The 22,672-nt window shown below is 42.3% G+C and overlaps 1 protein-coding gene across 2 annotated transcripts in view; it reads right to left on the bottom strand.

Moving 5' to 3' along the window:
* Window positions 1-22,672, bottom strand: part of Pcsk2 (proprotein convertase subtilisin/kexin type 2) — a 270,904-nt gene that overhangs the window by 14,623 nt on the left and 233,609 nt on the right. For both annotated transcript variants that reach the window (XM_027920812.2, XM_027920805.2), the window contains 3 exons: window positions 15,780-15,955; window positions 3,508-3,723; window positions 1,286-1,386 (listed from right to left, as the gene is read on the bottom strand). In XM_027920812.2, the coding sequence (XP_027776613.1) occupies window positions 1,286-1,386; window positions 3,508-3,723; window positions 15,780-15,955 (493 nt within the window). The remainder of the gene's footprint in view (window positions 1-1,285; window positions 1,387-3,507; window positions 3,724-15,779; window positions 15,956-22,672) is intronic.

A 22,672-nucleotide genomic window follows, 5' to 3' on the forward strand; every position in this document is an offset into this window, starting at 1 on the left:
CAGAACCTCTGAAACCATTAGCCAAAATAAACTTTTCCTCCTCTACATTGTTCTTGTCAGGTCTTTTGGACACAGCAATGAAAAAGCTAACTAAAACATTAACTGTTAGTTAAAAGTTAAGTTTTGACCAATGTCACTCTCTTAGTGTCTTAAATTTTCCACCTGACTTTTGTTATAAGAATCAAAGGTTAGATTGGTCTAAAGAGAAAAGTCACTCTCAACTTGGGATCTTTTCTATAGAAGGAGAATAATTATCGCTTTCAAACTTGAAGACAGAGAGTTGAACTAGATGATCTTTCAAAGTCTCTTCCTATTCTAGGAACCAACACTTGCCCCTTTTGCAAATTGTAAAATTCATGCATATGTGGAGTAATATAGGCAAGACGGCCTGAAGATTGATGCTAGAAGCTGAAGTTGCCTAGCAACTGCTGACAGGGATGGGAAATTGACTCCCCTTCCCCAGGATCCTGAATCCAACTTGTCACAAGTTGCTGGGTGTTGTATTCTCTGACAACTCTCTATATAGCTGGCATTTATATTCATGCCATGTGGGGCATGTCTGAAGTCCAAGTGTTCATTCCTTGAACAGAAAGTCAACCTCTGGCTTCAATGAGAGAAGGCAGAGTGGTGGGTGGGCAGGTACCTCCTCTGATGCTCAAATCCAAAGTGTAATCGGCAGTAGCAACATGTGGCCTCTCTGTGGGATGCTGAGAACATAGGGAATGGTCTCCTCTTACCTGCCACTTGAAGGTTTTCCCATTAAAGCCCATACCTTGTCTACACTGCATGGCTTTGCCCACCTTGTCTCAGTGTTGGAAAGTAAATTCATCTTATAAATGAACAAATCTTGTGTTAGGAACATCCTCTTTGCCAGATGTTTTGAAATGCCTTGCTAGATACCCAGCTTGTCAATTTAATTTTCCTTCATTAGCTGGTTAAAATATAGAAGTAAAATAGCCAAAAACCATTCAGAAGATGAAGGGGTGGATGAAGAAAGATGTACTTATGTGCCCTTATTTGATACCTAAGTAAGTTGCTGATATGTGTTATTGGATATTGGAGTATTCTGTCCTCCTAGAAATGTAGTTTTATGGTGTGTGTGTTTGTGAGTGTGTTTGTGTGTGTTGGGGGTGAGCATTTAGAAATGTTCAGCAGATTCATTGGCCTTGACCATTCTTAGACTTTTACATGCACTTTTGCCTCCACGGACACCTGGTATGTGTGTAAAAAGGAACATGCTAGTCCACCTTCTGAGCTGACCCTGGTCCCAGAGCTATAGACGTACTTAGCCTCTAAAGCCAGGGCGAACACACCAGCTGCTTCTGGAGCAGCCGCAGATGTCCCAGAATGCCTCAGTGTGCAGTTGCCATACAAATCTGTGGTGGCCTGGAAGGGAAGATATTGAGTAATAAATAAATAAATCACATTATTTTGAATCTCCAAACAAAGTGGATGATGGTATTATCTATTTCATTTGAACTATGCCTTGTTCTGATAAGATTAAGATGAAACTAAGGATTAACTCAGCATCCATATACCTCTATCTCTTTTGCCATAAATTTTAGCCGAGCTTCCTAGTAGCCCATGCAGAAAGGGACACGTGATCAGTTATTGCTATAGTGTTCGCAGGTAAGTAATTTCTTCAAAGAACATCTATATGGCAAGTCCAGAGACTAGAGAGACATTTACTTCCTGAATCTGAAAAGGAAACATTATGAGGTGGAAAGTGATAAGTCAGTGTTAGCATCTAGTCAGTACAATGCTGAGTTTTGTTGCACTGATTGACTCTGGGAAAGCCTATGGGCCTCTGCACCAGTGTTTATTTTCCCTTCAATAAGGAAAGGGTAGTATTCTCAAAGAGGGAAGAAGAAGAAACATGGTTGTCTAAACTGTACCTGGAAAGACAGAGTATCAAATATAACATTCTCCTATATCTAAAATATATGAAGAGACAAGTCAAGACAATTTGATATGTGGATGAATCACCTCCAAAATTCTTATTTAGGGGAGAAAGTGATAAACTGAGCTTTAAAGGACTTTTACAAAGAGAAAAACATCATTTTCAATGTTTGTGTAAGCCAGTGTTTTCATGAAGATCATGTGTAAACCTTGAGAATTTGTCTCCCTCTGTTTGTAGGATTCTATAGAGAGCCTATTATTTTGAGGAGCAAAGGATTAGGGAGGTTTAAAGGCATCTCTGGGGGAAAATTAAAATATTCTGAAGAAATTCAAGGCCTTTCCCCAGCCCAAGTAGAAAGGCAGTTGTAGATAAGGGTTGAGGGTGGCCCTTTGGGTAGGGAGTGAAGCTTCTACAGGGGAGAGTGAGTCACCTCAAACAGAACAGGACTGAGGCCACCCTCCCTTTTCCTTTTCTAGGGGCTCTTCTCTCTTTCTTCCTGTACAGTTGGTGGAATAAGAAGGTCTGGAGGCTCCTTTTGCTTGGGAGGAACCGGCATAATCTCCATCCTCCCCAGGACCGAGAGGGCTACAGAAGGGGCAGGCTATTAAGGTCTAGATCTCTTCTAGGTAAAGGGTTTCTCCTGGCTCACACAGAAGTCTGACCATTTTGCCAAGGAGAGAGCCCACAGGGGAATGTAGGATTGAAGAAAGACCAGAAGAGAATGTAGGATTAAAACACTAGATAGTAATAATAATTTTGTTTGGAGCTCCCATCCTCCTCTCTTGAGAAACCCCAATGGAGGTGAGCCGCTGGTCAAGATGTCACTCACCCAAGACTATTGAACCGTGGGTGAATCTTTTTAAAATTTACAAATGCACAGCTTAAAAAAAAATCCTGGTTTGGAACTCTAAGACTGATAAAGGAATAAAATAACCAGAGAGAGAAAAGATCCACAGGGTCAATTTCATATTCTATAGGTGACACATTTCTAAGGGGCTTGGATAATTTGTCTTTATATCTAGTTGACCAAAAAGGAAGACATTTTGCTCAGAAAAGAGCAAAAAATAACTTAAATTTGTGATCTTTAATTTTTGTTTTTAAAATCATGGTTCCATTTCAGAATATGATGAAAATCACATCCTTTTCCCTAAGAATATATGCAGGTATGTCCAATTTAGGGGGTTTATGGGCCCAGGAATGTCCATCCATCAATGCTGATTTTTTTTAACTACCATAACATGGATGTGTTCTTAGCTAGGATGGGTCTGTGGTGCGATACCTCAATTCTTGTAATTACTTATTCTTAGAAATTATGTGCTGGGGTAACTTACTGATTAATCAGTTCATGACTATTTGTATGCCACAATGATAAGATTATCTATGGTCAATGAGCTGGAAAGGTCTCATCATTGTTCTTGCTTGCAACTTACATATGGCATGTCTCTATCTTGATAACAAAGCAGAATTGGGCATCGAGCCAAAGCATCTTCCCCTCAGAACCTGAGCTTACTCTTTGAGGAAAGGAGGGAGGGAAGTCAGTGTGTCCCACCCTGTCTCAGAGGGGCAGCAGACACAAAGAAACGAGGAGGAGAAGTGGTTTCACTTACCACACCGGCCTCAGGGTTCCTCTTCCTGCCGTTGCTGAAGGTGGATGCCAAGGTGGAGGAGCAGCTCTCGTCGTACAGGGCTGTCCTGCCATCGTTGATGGCCGAGTTGATGGAGATGGTCCACATGCTTGACGCGTAGCCATCGCAATTGCAGTCATCATAACTGCCGCCGTCCCCAGAGGCCCACACGTAGATGCTGCCTTTGCCCCCGCGACCCTGGGAGAGCAAGGGAAGATGGTGCTGCCATGTCCAGCACCCAGGCCCAAGGGCTGCAAGGGGGCTGGCCCTGGCCTGGGCTGGGAGGCACTGTTCTCTGCCCCAGTAAGGTCCTATCCTGGGGAGGGTTGGGATTTGGCTTCTTCATCAATTGAACCAAAGGATTGGACTCTTCATTTTTTTTTTTTTTCCTGGGTTGGAAACCAGACCCTTTTGATGGGAAATAGTGGAAATTTTTTTTCCAGGAAAGATCCAATATAAAAAATTACCTGGATTTACAATGTAAGCTGGGGATAATGAGGTAAGAAAAACTACACGAATCTTTTTAAAATTTACAAAAAAAGTAGCACATGCTCATTGTAAAAAAAAAAAGTCTAAGTATATGGAAAAGAAAATGAAAAACAATGTCTCTAGAGATAATCATTATGATCCCACTCTTATCATTTTCATTGGAAACGTAAGTATACATATGTATGTACTTAGACGTTAACTATATAAGATATGTATACATTTACATATACATGTAGATATTATAAGGATAAAATGCACCTTTTAACAAAAAATATATGAAAATTTTACATCTATGTATATGTAAATACATAGATTTTTCTTTTTTATCCAATTGGATTATACTAGAATCCTACTAAACACAATATTACATGACATTCACCTGTGCAAGAGAACATCAAATATAGGAAGAAAGTCTAATATGATACAGTAAAACACACAGCAAATAAAACTTTAAACATATAAGGTATTGCATAGGGTTATTCGTTATGAAAGGCAAGCTTTCTTATGAATACCTACAGTTAGCATTGCTTTGCTGTTCAAACCAAGTTCTTAGTGTTTTTATCATTTTGTTTTATTTCCTTGTCTTCTGTGAGTTTCTCCTGTTGACCTCAACAACCCAGGATTGGACCCTTTACTTCTTGCTTCCTCCTCCTTACCCTTGAGGCAATGGGGTTTGGGATTATTCGGCTGGGTGGGTAGAGGAGAGCAGCCATGCAATGTGGGAGGTCAGAGGATGGTGTACAACCTCCACCTATTCCACAGCCTGGCTCAGGGTATTCTAGTGACCCTAGAGAGCAAGAAGACAGAAGAAACTGGCAGAGAAAGTCTGTCCTTGCTTGGCCACCAGGGGTCCCATGGTCCTGATTCAGTGCTTTGCTGTGGAGATTCCAGAAGGAAGAGAGATGCCTGAGTTACTTCCAAGCTCAATCTGCCTCCTGACAGTGAGAAGTAACATTTTGAATTGCTTCTAACAGGATTGTGAGTTAATTAGCCTTGATTGATTGAGTCGATAAGTCAACAAATATTTATTCAACCACTAGCTGGGAATCATTCTTGATGTCTTGGTAAGTCTATACTCCTGAAAAACTTCACCAAAACAAGGAACTACTCTCAGAAGCCAGGGCAGAGAGGAAAATGGATCATCTGTACAGCTGGTGTGGAGGACCATGTGCTCAGAAAGACTTGGATTTGGGCTCAGTGTTGAGAAATGGCATCTTCAGAAAGTGAACCTGTTGTGAATCAGGATAAATGAAGTCCTATGAATTGTAAGGGATGGGATGGACCATCCCATCCCTTTGGACCTTTGCCTGTGGACCTTTGCCTGAGTCAGTCCATGAGTAGGTGGCTAATGAAATGTAGCAGCTTTGGTGAAAGGAAATCAGGCTAAGCATTCTCATGTTGGTGTAGGGACTGTGGTAGATTGATTATATCTATGCCCTTTGCAATGAGGAGGGCTCTATTTCCTTCTCCTTGAATCCAGGATGGATTCATGTCTTCATTTGGCCCACGGAATATGGCAGAAAGTGGCCTTATCAGTTCCAGTTGTAAGTCTCAAGAAACCTTATCTGCTGTCTCTCAGAACTTAGTTGCACCGTCACAACAAACCTGACTTAGCTTGCAGGTTGATGACACACACATAGCCCAGTCAAATTCACTGCCCTAAACTGATAGACAACAACTAGCAGATATGTGAGGGATCTGTCCTAGACCAGTCAGAGTCTAGCTTCCCCTTCAGCTGACCACAGATGCCATGAGTGAGGCCAGGTGTATTTAGCCAAGGCTGGTCCAGATCAGCAAAACAACCTAGCTGACCTGGAGCCCCAAGAGCAAAACTCAACAATTGTTATTTTAAGCTACTAAATTTTGGGGCAGTTTAGTATGCAGCCTAACTTACTGATACACAGAGAGCAATTGATAGCCTCTTTCAGAGTTGTAGTCACCAAACAGTTTTGTATTGGATTGTAAGACTTGCCCAAAGTATATTTTATTTCCTAGGAATATTAAACTTCATTTTTCTAAGCCAGACAGAACACATGAAGCAATAATTATAAACTTGCTTATAATGATTGAGCTTTAGCACCAAATGGTCCCTTAGCCTCTGGGGAAGATATGCCAATAAGAGAAAATTCTAATTCTGGGAGCAGAAATTAGTGGGGAAGGAATATCTGAAAGAGGGTAAGAGCTGGTTAGGGGATGCAGCTGTCACTCTTATGCCACACTGTCTCATTAAAATGAGGCCCTAAGGTCCAGTTCTGTGCTCCAGCTTCTGTATAGCTCCTGGTCAGAAGAAACCCAGAGAGAACAAGTATGACCCAAATTCAGATAAAAATCCAGTTAGAGGATATTGGGGCAGAAACTAAGAATGACAATCATAGCAAGTGCATCTGTGGCACTTACTGTATGCTAGACTATTTTGTGTGCTTTACATATTAATGCATTGAGATCTCATGACAGTACCATTTATACCAGCCACATAAAGGATGAAGTACTTAGGAAGAAATTCAACAACTTGAAAAAAGGAAAGTGCTAAGTGCTAATACTTTGAAACTGTCTGGAGGGACATAGATGGAGACCGACCACGTGGAAAGACCACCTTCTTGGATAGAAAGACAATAACCCAGACATGTCAATTTTCCTTATGTCAATTTATAAATTTAACACCATCCCAGCACTTAAATGGTCCCAATTGAGATTCAGTCAGGCAAACATTGCTATAGTAGGTAGATCAACAGGGAATTTTACTTTGGACAAAGTCATAAAGAAGAGTCAAAAACCCAAATGGGGCATGGGAGTTGACCCAGAGATTAGGATCTCCCCTCCCTCCCTCCCTCCTTCCTTCTTTCCTTCCTTCCTTCCCAGGGATTTAACCCAGTGGTGCTTAAATGCTGAACCACATCCCCAGCCCTTTTATTTTTTATTTTGATGGTCTTTCTAGATTGCTTATAGTCTCACTAAGTTGCTGAGGCTGGCTTCAAACCCGTGATCCTCCTGCCTCAGCTTCCCAAGCTACTGAGATAGGAACCCTTTAAGAACTGGAAGGAGGAAAGGAGGTGGCTGGCTTGAGCCTGCCCCATGGAGGGAGCTGGGGGCTGCCGAAGGTGGGGCTCTCTGTGGTTGTCAGGGAATGGAATGGCAGGCCGACCTGGCTGTGCTGTTCTTATTGGAACTGTCTTCCCTTTTACTCTCTTCCACTTTCTTTTCTTTTTTTTCCCAAGAAGGCAAGTGCATTTTGATGAAATTAAATATTCTGCAGCTCTGTTTTTAAATCAGACTTTTAGAATGTGGATTAGTATTTCTCAAAAGCTTACACCATGAAAACTTTTCACTTAGGCACCATTTTTTCTTCTTCTCATGATTCTGGTGGTTGGACCCAGGGCCTAGTGCCTGTTTACCTGACACTATTAAATATGGTATTTAGCCACTATGGTTCTTAAACAGGGCAACTTTTGGTCCAGGGGGCACTGTTGGATATATATATATATATATATATATATATATATATATATATACATATACATATACATAATATATAATGTTTATATATATTATGTATCAACAACTAAAAATGCATAATATTTTAAAAATTTTATTCATTTATTTATATGCAGTGCTGAGAATCAAACCCAGGGCTTCACACATGCTGAGAAAGCACTTTAACACTGAACCACAAACCCAGCCCCCTGTTGGAGATATTTTGGTGTGTGTGTGTGTGTGTGTGTGTGTGTGTGCACACGCGTGGGCATATGTACGCTAACGGAATCTAGTGCGTAGGGGCCAGGGTTGCTACTGAAACTTTCCAATGCACAGGACAGCAGCCCTACCCCACAATAAAGAATTATCCTGCCTAAAATGTCGACAGTGTCTAGGTAGAAAAGTTCTGCTTGCTTTAACCTCATAGCCAAGGGCAATAAGTCCAAACTTGCTGATGTCACCCAAAGCAGCTTCTCAGAAACTCAAAACTTCTTAAATGTTAAAACACATTTTGATTTTTGTTCTTCATAGGAAAATAATGTGACAAGTTGCCTACTTTCAAGTAAGGTGAAGTTATAGCTAGAGTCTGGTTCTGTGGTCCTCTGTGCCCCCAGCACATGGCCTGAATCCCAGGAGGTGAGAATCCCACTTTGAGAAGCTCAAGTGAACTAGTGCCTCCACCCTCACCAATGGGTAGCTATCTAGTCTAAAGACAGGACCAGGCCCTGTGGCCCAGTGGGGTCTAGATGTGCACATACCTGGTAAGGCAAGCCCTGGATGAGCTAAACACTCAATTAGACTAATTTTTATTTTATGGTTACGTTGATGTCTTAGTACAACATTGACATGCTTTCAAAAAACTTACTGTATTTTTTATGAAAATCATATTCATTAGGAATGATTAAAATATATAGACTATGAAGAAGAAAAAATCCTTTATGATCTTCCATGAATAAATGATCCCTGGTGCTATTCTGTGGATTCCTGACAGCTTTATATATAAATGCAAAGCCTTAGAACAGGATTAAAAATAAAATTGGGGTCATAAAACATATCCAGTTTCTTGATCTGCTTATAATGTGTTTCTTACTTAATATTATATAATTAACATTTCCTTATATGATTCATACTCTTCTATATCACAATATTTTATCAGTCTTATTAAATAGACAATCCATAATTTGTTTTCTCCTTTCTTAGATATACATATGTTATTATTAATTTTCAATCTGCTTTATGTATAAAGTGAACATAATTTTGTATATGTATTTTATCTTTGTTTACTTCCTCAGGCAAAGTCTCTAAAAGATGAAACTTTGGATGAAAAGGAATAAAGATTTGAAGATTTTTGATCCATGTTGCTATATTATCACTCTCAATAAAGATTGTTAAAATTTGTATTTTCATCATGAGTGCATAAGAACTTTGTAGTTAGTCCATCTGGGTCAGAATTTGTGTTTTTTAAAAATATGTTTTAAAAAATAATTTTACCAATTTGATGCACAAAGATGGTACCTTATTGTTTTGAGATGTATACAAACTCAACTACAGGTTGAGTTTATCTTTTTGTATCTCGCCTTCTCACTTGTATTCTTGCCATGTGAATAGCTTAGTGAAGCCCCAAGGCCCCAAGGATAATATCCTTTGCCCATTTTTGTGACTTATTTATTTATTTTTTTGGTGGTGCTGGGGATTGAACCCAGGGTCTTGTGCATGCAAGACAAGCACTCTACCAACTGAGCTATATCCCCAGCTCCAGACATTCAAGTTTATTAACTTGAATGGACACCTCACAAAATATACAGAGGGCAAATAAGCATATGAAAAAATACCCCATGTTTTATGTTATGGGGGAAATACAAATGAAAACGAGACACAATTATATATCCACCAGAGTCCCAAATCCAGAGCATTGAGGGCACCACATGCTGGTGAGGAGGAAGAACAGCAGGAGCTCTGGTTCATTGCTCATGGGAATGTGCCACAGCACAACCTCTTTGAAAGATGGTTGCAGTTCTTAGAAAACTAAATATCCTCTTCCCATGTGACTCAGAGGTTGTGTTCCTTGGTATTTACTCAAGAGAGTTGCAAATTTATGCCCACACAGAACCTGCACCTCCGTGTTTATAGCAGCAGCCTCATTCAGAACGGTCAAAAGCTGGAAGCAACCAAGATGGCCTCTGTAGGTGAAAAGACAAATGAACGGTGGTGCATGCAGACACTGGGATATTACTCAGTGCTACAAAGAAATGATCTCTCAGACCACGGAAAGACACAGAGGAAACGTAGATGTATATCACCAAGTGCAAGTGAAAGAAGCTGATTTGAAAAGACTGTGTACTGCAGGAGTCCAACCTGGACACTTTTCCGTGTCTCAGGAAAGATCCCCTGAGACCCATCAGCCTTTTCTTTATCCTAGAAGTGAAAGGAAGAATTGGAATGGCACAGCACTTCAGAGGCTGAGCTGCAGGTTCTGCGCTCTGGCACTCCCTGCTCAGCTGTGAACCTTCATCTGGCTGCAGAGCATAAATCAGGGCTCATGGAGTATTCCCTAGAGCTCCTTGGCAGGAGGCATTTATCGACTGACAGAGGCCCCAGCACCCGCTGCCACAGTGTCCGACCCACGCTCTGATTAAATTTCATCAGGCGGCCAGGCCCACGCCTGATTAATCACTGTCTCCCCGGGAAGCCCTCTGCACCTCCTTCCTGGACGGTAGCACTCATTTGAAAGTGGCCCCTACCACACATTCCAACCCAAAGACCTTGGATCTGTGCTTGACCCCTCTGCCATCCCCCAGAGACTAAACAGTCAATGTTCTGTTCACCTGCACCTCAGAGAATTTCCTGTAGCCTTGTCTTTAAATATTCTTAAGATATTCTCTCTAATACTGACCCCGAAAAGTGATTAATAAGATGTGCCAGGGTTCCCCTGGGTGACTGCATCTCCTCCAGAGGTGGGAAGAAAAGTCAATTTTCACCTTCCAGCCTCTCTCTTGTTGTCTGAATTCCCTCATTTTTTGTCAGAGCAAAATCAGTTGCTGCAGAATAAGATGTTAGGTCCCATAATGGCTTCTCTGTGTCGCTTCATCAGTCTCTTTACAAGGACTGTATCCTCTTCCTTATCTTGAATGATAAACACATCGCCTGGCATGTGCTTTATATTTCTGGAGAGTCACTACCCTATGTCTCAGATTAGATTTTGCTCAATACACTCTGGTGTTGAGCAGATGGCAGTGGGTGTCAGCGCATATCCTGTGGACATGAGAACCTCTGTGGCCTGGGAATTTCCTAAAGTCAGCATATGCATCTCTTAGTCTTAGGGCTTTCTCCCAAGAGGCTAAAGCCTGCTCCATATACCTGGCCTCTGGTTGCAAATCCTGAGGCATTTCCTCTCCTTGCCAACAAATCTTATCCAGTTTTTATCCCTGCACCTTTGCCATAGGGTGGGATAACTTCATTGTGTGCTCTACATGATTTACCAATTGCCCATGGTTGTGGCTGGTGGGATTATACAGTTTGAATTGACCCCTTCTGTTTCTTATCATACCTCCCCACTTACTTCTGATATTCCCTTTATCTTCCAAATAATTGGCTTGAACTCAAATCTTGTCTCAGGGTCTGCTGCTGGGAGATCCCAAACTAAGACAGAAGTGAGTTATTACACTATCTCATAATTCAGAGGTCTCTGTCACCCACTTCCCATCTATAATGTGAAAAATGCTTTCACTCTAAAACCAACGTGGAGACTACACAGAGAGACAAGGATTGAAACAAAGGGGAAATGGTTTCCTTTTTTCCTTACTTCTTGCCTGCTCCTTGCTGCCTCCCTCAAGTATTTATCGAGCAAACTTAGAAAATGGAAATTCAGATCTCCAAAGAGCCAGGTAGGTGATGTTTATGTGTGAAGTGGGTATCAGACAATTGGGCATGATGGGGCCTGTGGCAAAATGTGTGTCTGGTAAAGGTCTCATCCTCCTCTTTTGTTTCCCTCTTTCCCTTTAATTTGGGGGGTGGGTACCAGGTAGGTACTCAGAGGCACTTGGCCACTGAGCCACATCACCAGCTCTGTTTTGTATTTTACTTAGAGACAGGGTCTCACTGAGTTACTTAGTGCCTCACTTTTGCTGAGGCTGGCTTTGAACTCAACAATCCTCCTGCCTCAGTTTCCTGATCTGCTGGGATTACAGGTGTGGGCCACCATGCCTGGCTCCTTTTCCTTTTTATTGTTACTCTGTTCATCAAACAGAAGATATGTGCAGGATGCCAAGATTAAAAAACAAACCTAAGAACGACAACTGTGTGATAGGTAATTATCAGACTTCACGTTTGGGTGGGTATCACTTTTGAGAGGTGGATCTTTCTTTTAGAATAGATGAAGCTACTAAAATAACCAGGAGGAAATCTTTGCTAGTGTCTGATACTGTCACAAAATTCCACAATACTGTCCCAAAAATGTCACCTTGAAGCAACGAAAGATTCATTCCCATAGTCTGGGGAAAAGTCAAATGAGAAATCATGTATTTTTCATCATATTCACTTTCCTTTCTAAAATATTTACATGCTGTCATCTGAAGATAAGCCATAACAATTTTTTCTCTTAAGTTTTGGTGCATTTGACATGTTTTGCAGAACAATCCCACTTGAAAAGGCCTTTTTAGTTGCAGCTAGGGAGGCTACAGATGGAGGAGAGAGAAGTGCTCAGCACTGAGATGGGATGGGGAAGTTTGGAAGCTGGTGGAAAATGACAGCAGCCACCCAGGGGTGCTCTGCACGGGGTACCATCTGCATTATTAATGTGAACAGAGGGCACACGTCACCTGTTTGCCTAACTCTCTGAAGGTTTGGGGTGACAAAATGCCTTTCAGTGAAAATTCATGTCTATTGGATTTTCAAGGACTCTTTCCCATTCCTAACCGAGTTTCTGGGACCCTTGTATTGAAAGCCTAGGTGTTGAATCTCCTAAGAGGTGAGGTCTTTGACTTATTTAGAAAAGTTGTCCTACACAGTCTTGGGGTAACTAGTGACTCTGGTTGGAAAACTTGCTATTTTGGGGAAACAAGACTTATAGGGTCTCAGGTGTTTTTCCTCCAAGTTTTCCCCTTTCAAAGGGAATTTCTATCCCAATGAAGGCAAGGATGGCCTTTGCTTGTGGGGAGAACACATAACCAAGCCAATGCTATAATTCAAGGGAAGCTGGGGTGTGGTTAACAACCAGGTCTCTGAAGGGGACATAAAGGATCTTTAGCTGTGATGCCTGCAAATTTCCAGGTGTAATTCCAAGCTACCGATGTGAGGTCAGAAGGAGCCAATTCCAGGACGGTGCATTGCTGGAACTCAGGAACTGGGTACCATCTGCATTATTAGTTATAACTCAGGAACATGTCTCTCTCCTAGGATTACATCATGAATTTTTTTTGGCCTGCTTATTCCTTTGAGGTAACTGTTAGAGAATGGAGGAAGGCGCCCTCAGGAGGTCCCAAAGGAGAAGGAAAAAAGCTATCATTGGATCAACTGTCAACCATCTTGGTTAGAGAAGAGGAATCCAGGTGATATCAAGGTGACCTTGAAGAGTGATCAGGTCATTTCCACACTACTAGAATTTGGCCACATTTCTTTCTTGACTATCCATTTGAAAGAAGTGTGTATTAGTTTTCTTTAGCCTTCTAGGGCTGCGGTAGTAAAGTACAACAACTTGGGTCACATAGACAGCAGGAATTAATTGCCTTTTGGTTCTGGAAGTTAAAAGTCCAGCATTCAAGTGTCAGCATGGTTGGTTCCCTCTGAGGGCTGCAAAAAAGAATTTATTCCCTGCCCCTCCCTTGGCCTCTGGTGCTTTTTGGGCAATCTTTGGCATTTCTTGGTTTGTAGATGCACCACCCAGGCTCTGCCTTTATCTGGCATTCTCCTTAAGTACACGTTGTGTCTAAATTCCATCTTTTTCTTTAAAAAAATAAGGATACTAATAATATTCTTATTTCCAATAATATCCAATAATATCCTTATAACAATAATAATAAACTGGATTAAGATACCAATATGTTGGTTAAGGGTACCAATCATATTGGATCATACTCCAGTATGACCTCATCTTACTAATTACATCTGTTTCCAAAGAAGGTCATATTCTAAGGTGCTGGGGGTTAAGACTTCAATGTGTAAATCTGGAGGTACACAATTCAACCCCATAACTGAAGGGGAACATATGGTCTTACATCTCTGTTCAGACCTTTGGAATAGTTCAATAGCACAGCAGAAGTTTCTCCATCAGAGGGCTGCAAAGACCACCTGAGTACAGATGACCACCATTGGATAATATCCAGAGTAGAAAAGAAAAAAGGGGGTTTTGGAAATCTTCCGACTGTCCAGTGACTTCAAGTTCTGCGGCTTTCCAACAGAATCATATTTCTTAGTTTTGAGCCTAGTCTGGAGGGAGGTGGATGTGTCCCCTAATTTAGGGCCAAAATTTCCCTGAAAGCATTGGGGGCAAGGACTAGAGTTGAGGCTGATGGGTTGTAATGAGCGTGGCTGCTGAGGGGCCATGTCTAGGTGGAACTATCACCTGAACGAAGCCTCAAGGAAGAGAAGAATGGATTGGAGAATGGGAGGCACATAGCCACAGCAAAACAGGTGGGGTGAGAGTAGCCCAGCTCTGTGACAGCAGAGTTGTGGATCTCCACACAGCCCTGTGCCTGGCATCCTGAGCCACGTTGGATCCAGAAGGTCCATCTGATCCCAGGCAGTTTGAGGACCTGCCCATATCATCCCGCTGCCCTCATCCCTCCTTGAGCATCTTTACAAGAAATCCCTTTAGTGGACTTACCTGGTCCCCTGTTCCTGTTTGCACAGAGACAAACCAGAGCATATGGTTTAGACCCCAAACCATCCATCTAACATCACTTTGATGAGGAAATACCGTGACATTACTGCCAGAAGAATGTGTTGCCTCTACTGCCCCCTTGTGGGTTTAAAAAAGCCCTATCTTTGGATCTCAGTCTTTTAGGGTTACAGGATATGGATCCCCAAGGTTGCTTAGAGCAATAGCTCCCAGACTTTAATACCAATGTTCAGATGCAGAGTTGGATGCATGGGGGGGGGCGTGGGGAGGGGCTGACACTGCATTTCTCACACTCTCAAGTGGACCAGAGGCTGCGCTCTAAGCTTTGTGTATCAAAACATCTTGCAAGGACATGGAGTTTAGTAACCAATGCTCAGGTCAAAGCCTTGTGGCACCTTAGACCCCAGGGATTATAGAGCAGAGACAGGAAATCCCCAATTCCTGACCCATTGAATCCACAAGCCTATAATTGTGGTGTTTTTGCCATGAAACTTTGGGGTGGTTGGCTAAGTGATTGGGACAAACACTTAGCATTTTCTGGCCATTTCCCAGCACCATGCACTTGCATATTTATGTCATTTACACCTCACAGGGATCCCAATCCAGATCCCACGAGGGACTCCACATTATGACCATTTTATAGGTAAGAAAACAGGCTCAGCAAGGTTAGGTCAGTTGTTGACAGATGCTCCAACACTGAGTGATGGAGTGGGCACTTGACCCCAGGAGGACTGGGCTCGTGTTCTGTCCTGGATCCTGGACTAGTGTCCTGCCTGGGGTGACTCCTGTCCTGAGGTCTCAGAGAAGGAGTCTCCTGTCCCTTAATATGCAGTTGTTGCCCCACATGTCATGGCTGGCCTCCTTCTAGGGCTCTGCCTTTGTCCCTTCTTTGCACTGTCCACTCCTGGGCTAATATCAGGTATCCATGGCTATAAAATTCACTGCTTGGACTTGCTGCTATGGGTGCATCATGGAGGCTGCTGCCCCCTGGATCCACCACCTAGTATGAGCTGAGACATTACTTCCGGTGGGTTGTGTCCACCAACCACTGAGTGTGGCGGGGTGCTATTGCAGGCCCCTTCCTAATTGAGATGGGCGATTTTGGTATGAGGACCACCTGTTGGTCCAGTAGAAACCTCCTTAGTGCAGTGCTGCAGTCTGAGACCCTTCCTCTCCTGTTCTCTTTCCTTTCTCTTTCACAGGGATCAGGTCACACCACAGTGTGAGGCCTTCCGGCTTCCCACACTCCTCCCTGGCTGGGTCCTTCACAGTGTCCCCTTCAGAAAAATCTCCTGTATCACCAAACCTATTTTGGTGTCCATTTCTCACAGGGCCTGACCCAACACACAGGGTAACAGCCCATCTCTGCCCCCTGTCCTGCCTCCTCATCCACTGTCTTGCCACGGCTCCCTCACCCATCACACTCCCCCTTTTGAGTGGCCTGGGGCCTCGTCGTTACCTTGTTCACACCATCCGCCATGGCCTGAAGCGTGAGTTCTCGGGGCCCATCCACCGTCTTCCCATTGTCTGTGGGGCCCCAGCTGGCGCTGTAGATGTCAATCAGCTGTGGCATGTGGCTGATGGAGGAGGCCTCGATGATGTCCGTCATAAATGGCTGGTCCAACATCCGTATACCTGTGGACAGGTGTGGGCAGAGAGAACTTTGGGCTTCGGTATGCCAGTTCTCAGGGGATATGGGATGGAGAAAAGCTGGGGTTCTGAGTATGGTTGGAAAAGTTGATGACCCTTGGTAAGTTGGGGAATGCTATGGAGTCCAAGGATCAACAAGGATGCACAGCTGGTCCCATATTTCCTTTTTAGATCTTGCTCATACTTTTCCTTATTTATTATTTGAAGAAAATTTTATTCCCCTAGCAAAATTTACTGGAATCCCTAATAGGGAGAAACCATATTCATTGAAGAGTTTCCTTAACGAGCCTATTTCCAAGTGGAGCTCAGCGTTCGGTGACTAGATGTTGACTGGGGCCAAGATTCAGAAAAGATATAAAACAACTGTGCAGGATAGAGGGCAAGGGTCAGAGGGAGGGTCAGAGACAATACCAGGGTGGGATTAGGAAAGAGAAATTCTCAGTTTCCTTGTCACTGAGAAGGGACATTGGGAAGGACAGAAATGTCGAGTGGGTATTTTAAGCTGGGCTGTTAATGGGGTATATGGTCTAACCTTCTCTTCTCCATGGCATTTGGTAAAGTAGCCGTTAACTCTCTGAAACCTTATAAGAGTGACTTCTTCTTTTTTTAAAATTAGATTTGTTCTTTTTAGTTACACATGACAGTAGAGTTTATTTTGACATATTTATACCAACATGGAGTATATCTTATTCTAATTAGGATCCCAGTCTTGTGGATATTCACTGTGTTGAGATTCACTGGGGTACATTCACATATGAACATGGAAAAGTCATGTCAGATTCATTCCACTGTCTTTCCTATTCCCATCCCTTCCCTATATTCCCCTTTGTCTAATCCATTGAACTTCTATTCTTCTCCACACCCCCACTTTTTGTGTGTTAGCATTCACATATCACAGGAACATCTGGCCTTTGATTTTTTTTTTTTTTTGGATTGGCTTATTTCACTTAGCATGATAGTCTCTAATTCCATCCATTTACTGGCAAATATCATTCCTTTTGATGGCTGAGTAGCATTCCATTGTTACTGAGTAACATTCCATACACCATAGTTTCTTTATCCATTCATCTGTTAACGGGCACCTAGGTTGGTTCCATAGCTTAGCTATTGTGAATTGATCTTCTATAAACATTGAAGTGGCTGCATCACTATAGGATGCTGGTTTTAAATCCTTTGGCTATATTCTGAGGAGTGGGATAACTGGGTCAAATGGTGATTCCATTCCTAGTTTTTTTTTTTTTTTTAGGAATCTCCATAGTGCTTCAGGATTTAGGAGTGACTTCTTGCTGGGAAGTTGAAAAGGAGCAGGGTCTGCAGTCCAGGATTGTGTGGGGCAAATGTGAGCTGTGACAGGGACACGGGCAGAAAGGGTGAGGGCCACTTTTACTTCAGCTGCACCCATGGCTCACATGATTCCCGGGCCATCTACAAGAGATCTCTCCCAGGGTTAACTCACCAGCATTAAGGGAATGGGCCTTCTGATTGTCCATCACTACACTCAAAATGTTGCTGATTGGAGCCATATTGCTCTCTATAGGGCTTTGTCACCTGGGGACATGTCACTTGATCCACTATTCTGTGGCAAGGAGCCTTGAGTGCTGTGAAGCTGACTTAAGTCTTTCTACTCATGGGGGTAGCTGTGATTTGGATGTGTCCCCCACAGGTTCACATGCTGCAAGCTTGCTACCCAGTGTGGCAATGTGAGAGGTGGGGGGGGGACCTTTAAGAGGTGGGGCTTAAGGGAAGATGATCAGATCATGGAGGGTGCTGCTCTTTGAAGGGATTAATGCAATTCTTATAGCATACCAGTTGATTCCCATAAGAGTAAGTTGTTACTCTTGGTTTTCTTTTGGTCACCCTTGCATACACTCCTACATGATGCCATTATCATCAGAGGCTGAATTGAAGGGGCTGCCTGATTTTGTCCTTTAACCCTTCAAAATTGTGAGCAAATTTGTGCACTATCCAGTCTCAGGTATTTTATGATAGCAACAGAAAATGGACTAATACAAGGATTATGGAATGAAGAGGCTAGCTAAGCATAACCAAAATCTGGTTCCTGATATTATTACTCAAGGATATACTTTTTCAAACATCACCCTCTAGTGTAGTATGCAAATCAACTTAAATAAGGACCACCCAATTTCTTCCAGGGCATGAGAAGTTGACATTAAATTGCTTTCTTTCTTAAGGGCTTACTACTTTTAGAGACTGAGACCGACGGTCTCTCTTTCCTTCTCAGTGAGGGTGTACCCCTTGTTCTTGGATTGCAATTTCCCTCAGTGTACTTTAACCCCCCCTCCCACCACAATTGCTTATTTGAATGTTTCTTATACCATCAGACAGCAAGGTCCTTGAGTGCAGGGAATGCATTTATTTTCTTCACTTCTATGTCCCTGGGGATCAGCATGATGCTTGGTATTTTATCTTAACCTTGACAAATATTTGGTGAATAAATGGTGTTATTACTTTATGTACTTTATTTTCTCCCCTGTAGAAATAACAGGCTCAGAAAGAACAAATAATAACAGGTCCAGATTGTTCATCCTCTACCATTAACCCATAATAAGTCAGGTCAATATTTTTGACAACAAGCATCCAATAGGTGTTAACATCCTTTTACTTGGAGGAAGCTTATCTAGAATAAACCTAGTCTTTGATTTGAAACTTTTTGGAAATTAAGTTTAACAGTTCATCTTATAAGGAGATAGGAGGTTTAAAACTCTACATTTTTGCTTAGGATCCATCTCTATTTCATTTATTGAAAAAAATTAATGCAACAAAGATGGCCAATGGGCGACAGAATAAACTGACTAGTACAACTTTTACACAAAGTTGTACTCACTCTATGGAGAGTGCTGGGGGAGTAAACAGAGAGGGCAGTATTCATTTGCTTGGAAGGAGAATGCTCACATGCTCTTGAACTTGTCCAGTGACCAAAATAACCAGGACTGAACAGCTCAGCTCCACGAAAAAGTGAGAAAAATTCAACCCTGGCCAAAGTTGGCTCAATTGTCTGACTAGCTAACCAATGGCATCCCTGGATTTTGTCAGAGTCAGCATGGTGCATCCAACTGCACCTTGCACACGCCTCCTCTTTGCAGCTCTTGTCCTTTGGCCTCTCATCACCCCCTTCATGCTGCACAAAAATATAGGAGCTGATGCATATTAATTTGCTGACTGCTTTAGCATTAAAGGAAGCAGAGGTTGGACTGGGAGACAGGCTCATTCATATTCTGGGGCCAGGTGCCTGACATTTCTTCTAATCGAGTTAAGCTCAGGAGGAATGAGCCATGCATTAATTGAATGAGATATGGTATTAATTTTGCAACCGATTGCACCATTAGCAGCCAGGATAGAGACTCAGGGTGACCCGAGGATTTTTAGGGAGGGCATCTTCTCTGTCCCTGGTTGCTCTAGGAGCTATGGGGTGTGGGATGGAGAGGAAGAGAAAGGGAGAGAGAGATGTCAAAGGAATTATGAGATTCAGTGTCTCTATGGCTGGAAAATGCTCTACTAGTGGATGTGGCTTGTTGCGGGGAGATAGACACAGAGTGTACATTCAGCATTTCTGTCCCACCCCAACCCCCAGGAAGGCCTGCACAGTACATTAATGGCAGAGGTGGCTCTTTTTGTCCCTCTTCCATTAATTTAGAGGTCTTACCTGCCTTCCTGCTCAGCTTGTACATATGGCTGGCCCTGATACCCTGAGGGCTGGGTGGTCTAGTGGATTTGAGTTGAATCCTCTCTGTTCTGCTTCTACTATAAAGGGTATATTTGTACCCAACACCAGTGCATGCTACACCTGCCCACAAATCTCAGAGCTGATAATTGCCACCTTTTGTGCTCATGAATATTAGCCCTGGAGGCTAAGGAGCTGTGCATGCTCATTCAGGTTTTAAGATCTGAAAACTCACTTATCACTGTGCTTTCGGTGACTTTTATTGGGTTGTTTAAATACTCAGATAAAAAAGATGAGTGAACTTACTGAAGTGTTCAGAGATTCATTGGCCAATAATAAATAATAATAATAATAATAATAACAACATGAAAGCAATCTATTGCTGTTAGAGAATTTTGGGGGGTAGTTTGACAGAGATTGTTTGAGTGGTTTTCAAACTTTTAAAAAATTATTAAAAAATTTTTAATTGACCCATAAAAGTTGAACATATTTATGAGGTCCATGTATGCATTGTGGAATGATCAAATCAGGGTAAGCCTATCGACCTCATCAAATATTTATCATTTCTTTGGGTTAAAACGTTGATTGAAAACCATCTCATTTTTCTCATATCATGAAGACACTGATTGAAAGCTTAAAACCAGAGTTTTTAAGCTCTGGAAGGCAGTTAAGTTCTCTTAACCAGGGCTGGGGCTGCCCTGAGAGTCTCTGCCAAAGCCCAGGATGGTGTTGAACTAGCTGTAGAGTCCCACTCTCAAGTGGCTTGCTACTCCTTCAGACCCAGTTACTCTCTGTCATGTTGCTTTATTCTGTTCATTGGGAAAATCATTATCTGGTACCATCTTGCATATTTACTCACTGTCCATGTCACCTAGTCTATGAGTTGGTATGGGGCAGGTACCTGGTCTGCAGGTTCACCGTGTATTCCATCACCAAGAACAGGAAGCCCCCATGTTAATTGTGGACTAAATAAATGGGCAGAAGACCGGAGGAAGCATCTCTCCCAAACTCTGTGCCATCTTGAGCTTTCAGAAGTATAAATTTGACAAATGGGCAGCAACGTTATTTGGAAAGTTCATTATTTATATTCGTTGTACCCTGATTTGGCTTAGTGAATTCTGAATAACACATTTTTAAATTTAATTTTTCCCCTCAATCACTTTGATTGAAGAGGCCAAACATGGGTTTAAAAGTTAAAAATAAAAAAGAAGAAAAGAATTAGTTTATTTTCTTAGAATGTTACTTGAATAAATGCATTTTCAAGCTAAAATATTAAAATTAATCTTTTTTCTTAAATGTATAAAATTAAAGAAGTGGGTAAAAAAATGCAAGTAAATTTTCATAAAATTGTTTTGAAATTGTTAAAACTTCCAGACTTCTAAGATTCTTGGGATATTCCTGGATGTTCAGATCAACGTTTATGGAGAAGGTACTCTTCAGGAGCCGAACTGGTTGGGATTCTTTCATCCCTGCCTGTGCAGTATCTAGAAGAGGTGGTAACAACTGTGTCTATGACAAGACACCAGAAACCAAAAGAACCCTGTTTTTTTTTTTTTTGATACTGGGGATCAAACCCAGGGGTGCTCTACCACTGAGCTATACCCTCAGCCTTTTTTATTTTGAGACGGGGTCTCACTAAGTTGCCAAGGCTGGCCTCGATCTTGTGATCCTCCTGCTTCAGCCTCCCAAGTACCTGGGATTATAGGATGTACCACCGTGTCCATCAAGAGAGTCCATTTTAGGGAAGGTATTTCTAAGTCACATATGCCCAAAGGCAGGATGGATTTATCAGAAGGGAGTCAGTTTTGTATCACCAGAGATGTGCAGTTTCAGACTAATACAGCTATATCAGGAGAGTGGGGAGAATTTTTCCAAACATGGGTACTGGGTGCAAAATTATCTCCTAACTTACTGATATGTAGCCTCCATATTTCAATTTTGCTCTCAGTAATAAAAGAGGGGTAAAAGCACATAGTATATATGTTTTATAGGACATACAATAATATGTGATAGAATTATAAAGTGTTAAATTAGCAAAGGGTTTTCATTGTGCCTGACATACAGTAAAAGTGAACAGATGTGAATCGTCATCATCCTTAGTAGTAGTACCACTGTAATTGTTGTTATGCCAGCATCAGTGGATGTTTGAACTAAAGGATCTTTAGTGGTTTCAGGTCCCAAGATTTTGAGATTCTGAGGGGTCAGTGGAAAAGGTGAGCCCCTTCTCCTTCACTTTATTTTCAACACATGAATGACATGTGAGGTTGGTGGACGGTCTCGGTGCTCTGCTACCCTGGAGTGTCCTAGAGTACTGCATAAAGAGGTCACCATTCTGACTTCACTGCTGGACCCTGGACAGCTCCTACTAGAGTGGATGGTAGTGCTGTCCCCTAGGACATTCTCGTGATGCTCTTGAGAGGGAGAGAAAAGAGGGAGGAAGAAGAAGGCGCTAGTCTCCTTGGAACTGATCTGATTGGAAGAAAGTAGCAACAGTGAAAAGATGCTGGTAGGAGGAGATGTTTTTGCTTCCTGGGTTGAGATTCTGTGGGCTTTGGGTCCTTAGATCCTTAATCTCTTGACTCTGTTGATCTCATTCTTTCATTCAATGACTCCTTTCTACTGCTTGCTAATGGACTTACCCATGGGCCCTTCTTTCTTTTCCTGTCTTCTTTCTTCCTTGTTTCCCCTTGTTCAGCAAACAGGGGTTTGAGCATCTACTGTGAACCAGACCCTGATCTAGGTGCCGAGGTGAGAGCAAACATACATGCCCTGCCTTTGTGGAGACCATTGTCGGCTGGTGGAGAAGATATTAATTCCATAACTATGCATGGAATGTTAGTTCAACTGGATGAAAGAATACCTAGAGAATTGGTGAAACATTTTGGGTGTGTTGTGAGGGTGTTTCCAGAGGAGATTTGCATGTGAATCTGAGTGGGTTAAGTGGGGAAGATCTGTCTTCAATGTGGGCTGGTGCCATCTAACCCCTTGGGGAACCAGATGGAGCAAAAACAGGGGAAAGG

This window comes from Marmota flaviventris, chromosome 2, assembly GCF_047511675.1.
Source record: "Marmota flaviventris isolate mMarFla1 chromosome 2, mMarFla1.hap1, whole genome shotgun sequence".
NCBI lineage: Eukaryota > Metazoa > Chordata > Mammalia > Rodentia > Sciuridae > Marmota > Marmota flaviventris.